General features: G+C 56.0%; 1 protein-coding gene across 1 annotated transcript; it reads right to left on the minus strand.

Moving 5' to 3' along the window:
- Window positions 1-2,665: 2,665 nt before the first annotated feature.
- LOC119696270 (olfactory receptor 14J1-like) lies at window positions 2,666-3,660 on the minus strand. The gene has a single exon (XM_038125995.1). It carries the CDS (start codon window positions 3,596-3,598, stop codon window positions 2,666-2,668), a length of 933 nt encoding a protein of 310 aa, XP_037981923.1. The 5' UTR covers window positions 3,599-3,660.
- Window positions 3,661-6,032: the final 2,372 nt, after the last annotated feature.

Genomic DNA, 6,032 nt, shown 5'->3' on the forward strand with positions numbered 1-6,032 from the left:
ACTTGATGCTCTCCCAGGTCTTTTGCAGCCTGGTTGATTCTCTGATGGTTGTGACACTGCAGGGCCCTGGGGAAGCAAGGGGCCAGTGTGACACTGTGGGGCCTGGTGGCACTAAGAGGACCATGGTGACACTGTGTCCAACATGGCAGCACAGAGCCCAGGGGCCATGGTGACACTGAGGGGCTGAATGGAAGCACGGAGTCCATTGTGACAGTCTGGGTCCTGGTGGAACCACAGAGGCCACTGTGACACTGCAGGGCCTTGTGGAACCAAGGGGCCATTGTGCCACTGCGGAACCAAGGAGAGCATTGCTGCACTGCCAGACCTCATGGAACCAAGGATCCATTGTGACACTGCGGGGCCCAAAGTTCCAAGTGACGTTGAGACACCAAGAGATCCGCTGGATCCAAAGGGACATTGTGACACTTGGAGGCCTCATGGAATCATGGAGACCACTGGGACACTCTGGGGCCTCATGGAACCCTGGTGACACCAAGTTGGCTGCGAGTGTTGATCTGCTGGAGGGTAGGAGGGCTCTGCACAGGGCCCTGGACAGGCTGGATCCAGAGAACCAAATCCAACAAGGTGAGGTTTAACAAGTCCAAGTGCCGGGTCCTGCACTTGGGCCACAACAACCCCTGAAACACCACAGGCTGGGGACAGAGTGGCTGGAGAGCAGCCAGGCAGAAAGGGAGCTGCAGGGACTGCTGGACAGCAGGCTGGACATGAGCCAGCAGTGTGCCCAGGGGGCCAAGAAGGCCAATGGCTCCTGGCCTGGCTCAGGAATGGTGTGGCCAGCAGGAGCAGGGCAGTGATTCTTCCCCTGTGCTGGGCACTGCTTGGGCAGCACCTGGAGTGCTGTGTCCAGTTCTGGGCAACCCAATTTAGGAAGGACATGGAGGGGCTGGAATGTGTCCAGAGAAGGGCAACAAGGCTGGGGAGGGGTCTGGAGCAAAACTCCTATGAGGAGTGGCTGACGGAGCTGGGGGTGTTTCTTCCCACACAAGAGGAGGCTCAGAAGAGAAAAGGTTGGACTTGATGATCTCCAAGGTCTTTTCCAAACTTGCTAATTCTGGGATTCTCTGAAAGCACCCTTTGAGCAGTGTCAGGATGAGCCCTGGGCCTCCTGTTCAGAAGCTCCAGCAGCCCAGGTCCCTCAGCTTCTCCTGCCAGCCCCAAAGCCCATCCGGTCAGTCCTGCAGAGCCTCTGCAGCTCCTCCTCACTGCCCACAACAGGGAGCCCCACAGGCAGACACAGCAGCCCAGATGGGCCCCCTGGCCTGGGGTGCCTCTGGCAAGGGAGCAGCACGGGGCCCTGCAGGAGCCTGCAGACAATTGCTGCAGCACTTGGAGGATGATCCTGCTCCCCAAGGGCCGTTCCCATGGTGCCAAGTCAGGAAGTGCAATGGGGAGCGGGGCCAGAGAGGAAAGGGCAAACAGGGATGGGCTGTTTGCAGGGCAGGGAACAGGGCTGGGCAAGAGGAAAAAATTTGTAGCAGGAGGTGGAAAGAAAGCAAAGGTGAAGCCAAGGAAATGGTCAGGGCAGTTTGAGGGTGGCTGCCAGGCAGCCCTGGCTCTGAGCAACAGCGTCTGCAGTGGGACAGGAAACTCCCAGCTGATGGGAACAAACTTTCTGGCTGAGTGCAGAGGCCAGGACAAAGCTGAGTGGTTTCCCTGGTGTCCCCCAGCCCTTTGTGGCCCCAGGGGCTGATGGCATTTGTGCTCCCTCAGGTTCATGTCCCCACAGCAGCAGCATGGGGGTGCTCCCGCCTGCTCTGTGCAATGCAAACAGGGGCTCCTGAGCCAGTGCTGCCGTGCCTGTGCCTGCAAGGCTGGGGCACCTGTGTGAGCTGGGGGAGAGGCCAGGGCTGCAGAGGGGAGATGGTGTTGGCAGCTCCATGAGGACGCTCTGGGACGCTGCCCTGGGCTGTGCAGCGCACTGGGGATGGATCAGCCCCTGCTCTGCTGCTCCTTCCCGTCTCCCCCAGGGCCCTTGCAGAGCCCCAGCCATGCTGTTTGCCCCCAGCCTGCCCACAGCCAGCCTGGGGCTGCTCACGGGGTTTTCTGTGCTGTGCATTGGCCTGGCCGTGTTCAAGAGAGAGCCTGGGCAAGGAGCCTGCAGCCCCCAGGCCCTGGCCTGAGGCGTCAGCGCTGCCCCAGCAGTGCCCATGGCCTGTCCCTGCTGCAGCCCCGGCACTGCCACCCCCAGCACTGTGCCCGGCCCCGAGAGCTCTCAGGCCCTGCAGCAACACCAGGGCCACCAGGGCTGCAGGGCAGGGCCACGGCAGCAGCACTGGCAACACCAAGTGCTGCTGCTGCTGCTGGGCACAGCTGCTGGGCCAGCACTGATCTGCCCCAGCTCTGCACACAGACATTGCTGCTGCAGCTCCAGAGAGGGCAACCAAAGGGCATCTCTGCAGAAAACTTTGCTGGGAGATCCTTTAGTTCTTTTAAAGCCACCAAGAACACAGCCCCTCCTTGACACAGTCTGTTACCACAGGAAAGGTGGAGAGAAACAAAATGAGAAATGGCACAAGGAATGATATTTCTTTGGGAAATATATTGTAAAGATAAAAAAAAAGAAAAAGAACCTCCAAAATTAAATCAATAAGAAGTATCAAAAATTACTTTTATTACAAGTGATTAGCAGAAATTGGTCAGCCGTTTAATGTTTCTGAAAGCATCCAGTCATCAGTGTCCACACTGCAGCCTTGAGCTCCTGGTTCCTCAGGCTGTAGATGAGGGGGTTCAGGGCTGGAGGCACCACCGAGTACAGAACTGACAGGGCCAGATCCAGGGATGGCGAGGACATGGAGGGGGGCTTCAGGTAGGCAAACACTGCAGTGCTGATAAACAGAGAGGCCACGGCCAGGTGAGGGAGGCAGGTGGAAAAGGCTTTGTGCTGTCCCTGCTCAGAGGGGATCCTCAGCACGACCCTGAAGATCTGCACATAGGAGAAAATAATGAACACAAAACAACCAAATGCTAAAAAGATGGAAAACACAAGAAACCCAAATTCCCTGAGGTGAGATTTTTTGCAGGAGAGCTTGAGGATCTGGGGTACTTCACAGAAGAACTGGCCCAGGGCATTGCCATGGCACAGGGGCAGAGAAAATATATTGGCCGTGTGCATGAGAGCATTGAGAAAGGCACTGGCCCAGGCAGCTGCTGCCATGTGGGCACAAGCTCTGCTGCCCAGCAGGGTCCCGTAGTGCAGGGGTTTGCAGATGGACACGTAGCGGTCGTAGCACATGATGGTCAGGAGATAAAACTCTGTTGTGATGAAGAAGAGAAAGAAAAAGAGCTGTGCAGCACATCCTTTGTAGGAGATGGTGCTGATGTCCCAGAGGGAATTGTGCATGGCTTTGGGGACAGTGGTGCAGATGGAGCCCAGGTCAGTGAGGGCCAGGTTGAGCAGGAAGAAGAACATGGGCGTGTGCAAGTGCTGGCCGCAGGCTACGGCGCTGATGATGAGGCCGTTGCCCAGGAGGGCAGCCAGGGAGATGCCCAGCAAGAGGCAGAAGTGCAGCAGCTGCAGCTGCCGCGTGTCTGCCAATGCCAGCAGGAGGAAGTGGCTGATGGAGCTGCTGTTGGACATTTGCTGGGGCTGCACTTGGGGACCTGTTCATGGAGGAAAGGACAGTGAAGAGTTAGAGGAGATACCTGTAACCAAAATCAAAGCCATTTCCCATACACCCTCATCTGGAACACACATGGAGACACTTTCTTGTTTAAGAGTTCTGGTTTTGTTTTTTTTTTTAATTACTCCTATATCTCTCCAGGTATTCTTGGATATCAGAAACCCTCCGCATTTCTGCTGCCCTCAGGAAGAACAGAGCAAGTTTTGTGAGGCAAAGTGATGAATGGATAATGAGGGGAGATGATCTGTCATTCTGTTCTATTCAGAGGTTCTCTGGGCTTTAACATTTCTCAGGTGGAGGTTTATCACCTTCCCATACTTCCCCTAAAATGTCACCAGGTACTGCTGAGAGCAGATGGATCCACCCCAGCCCAACTCCACATTTGTAGCCAAGGACTCATGTTGCTGATTTCACAAACCCAGCAGCATTTTCAGTGCCAGAACACCTCTGCCTCTCCCCATCAATCTTAGAACTCAGAGATGCTCTAGGACAGGTTTGCATCCTGGATTGAAGCTCCCAGCTTGGACTGAAATCTCAGGGAGACTTCCAAGTGCCTTATACTGCCATTGGATTGAGGGAGATGCAGCTCCTTCCCTGGCTGCACTGACAGCATTGCCCAGAGCCGGGCACTGGGGACAGCGTCACCCTGAGCCAGCTGTGCCCCCTGCCAGAGCCCCCAGTGCCGGGCAGCTGCTCCCAGCCCTGTGCTCTGCAGAGGGAACTGGGCCCGGGGCTTCAGGGCTGCCCCACGACTCTGCTGCAGCTCTGCCTGCACAGGAGGGGCTTCACGCCTTGGAGCCCCAGCCCTGAGGGCAGAGGCTTGGCTGGGGAACAGGAGGAAGGGGGCTTGTTCATTGGCAGGGGCTGCACTGGAGGGGATCCTGTGGACATCTCTAAACTCTCCCTGCCACAGCATTTCTGGGTTTTGTTTCCTCCCATTCTCTGATCTTCTCTCTGCTTCCTGGAGATTTTCCTCCTGCAGCTGTTTCCCTATGTCTGATCTCTCCCTGCCAGCACTCACAGACCCCAAATCTCTGGGCACTCTCCTTGGCCCTACAGAAGCCTGCCTGTTTGCAGGGCACTGGCTGGGGGCAGGTTCTGTTTGCAGCTTGGAGAAAGGACAGCTCAGACTGAGCCTGATGGGTCCAGCAAAGGTGATGCTGCTGCTGTCCATGGGCAGAGGAGTGGCTGAAAGCACATTAGGGATCTCCTGTGAACCTACTGATCACTAAAAGCAACAGTTCAGATGTCTCAGGCAATTGTCAAAATTCATAATTGTTTTAATATTTATCCCCCCTTTCATGCCATACTCCAATAGTAGGAAATTGAATGCAAAGTCTTTGGAAATTTCCGCATTTTTGTCAAAATCTTTGTCTTGGAAATACTCTATGACTGATCAGAAGCCCTCAGCATGTCAGAGCCTCATGAGCATTTCACCTCCCCTGCATCAGAGATAATCAGAATTGTACTCACAGGTCTGTAGGCATTGGGATGTTCCAGCTGTAGGAGATGGCTCCAGGAGCTGCAGCTGCATTGTCCTGCAGCCAGAGGTTCCTGTGCCAAGGGCTGGCAGGGATTCTGCGCCAGGCACTTCTCAGCACCTTGCCAGCCATGACTGATTGAAGCTCTCTGTGCCTCTGTGCTGTGCCCAGGCTGGCTGCAGGCAGTGCCCCAGCCCTGCTGGGCTGGCAGAAGAGCTGCTCATCAAGAGAAATGTGCTTTTCAAGCTCTTCTTGGTTGCCCGGAGCTGCCTCTGTGCCAGCAGCCCAGCCCAGCTCAGCAGCACAGACACAGCACAAGGACTTTAATGAGCCTCTGGGGCTTTGTGCTCAGGCCCTGAACATCAGTCCCTGAGAGGGAGCTGAAGAAACCTCTCCAGAGCTCCAAGTCAGAATCACACTCCAAAGTTTCTTGGACTTTTAATGGGTCCCAGGGAGGGACACCACTGAGAAAGTGTCCCCAGGCCCCAGGCAGAGCAGAGAACTGCAGGCAGTGATGACAGGTGGGGACAAAGAGAAGCCAAGTCTTGGTGCCCTGGGGCACAGCAGGGTCTGTGCCACCAAGGGCTGGCAGGAGACACCTTGTCCTGAGCCACTGGGGCCTCCTGGCACAGCCCCAGCCAGGCTGGGCACTGGCAGCCCCTTGTTCTGCCCTCAGCATCCCCCCCTAGCCCACATCCCAGTGGCCTCAAGGATCTGCTGGAAGGAGTCCCTGGGGAGCCTTGCTCAGCAATGGCCCTGGGGGCTCCTTCATGCTCCCAGGGACTGCAGGCTTTTCAAAGGACTTTGGCTTTTGCTTTTGCCTTGGAGTCTCTGAGAGGTTTGTGCAATCATGGCCTCCAATGATCTGCTGTAATTAGTCCCAGGAGAGGCTTTGTCAGTAACAACACTC

This window comes from Motacilla alba, unplaced genomic scaffold, assembly GCF_015832195.1.
Source record: "Motacilla alba alba isolate MOTALB_02 unplaced genomic scaffold, Motacilla_alba_V1.0_pri HiC_scaffold_28, whole genome shotgun sequence".
Classification (NCBI taxonomy): domain Eukaryota; kingdom Metazoa; phylum Chordata; class Aves; order Passeriformes; family Motacillidae; genus Motacilla; species Motacilla alba.

What these genes read in the sequence shown, in the direction of transcription:
- LOC119696270 (XM_038125995.1), bottom strand. Translation starts at nt 3,598, where the DNA reads ATGTCCAACAGCAGCTCCATCAGCCACTTCCTCCTGCTGGCATTGGCA.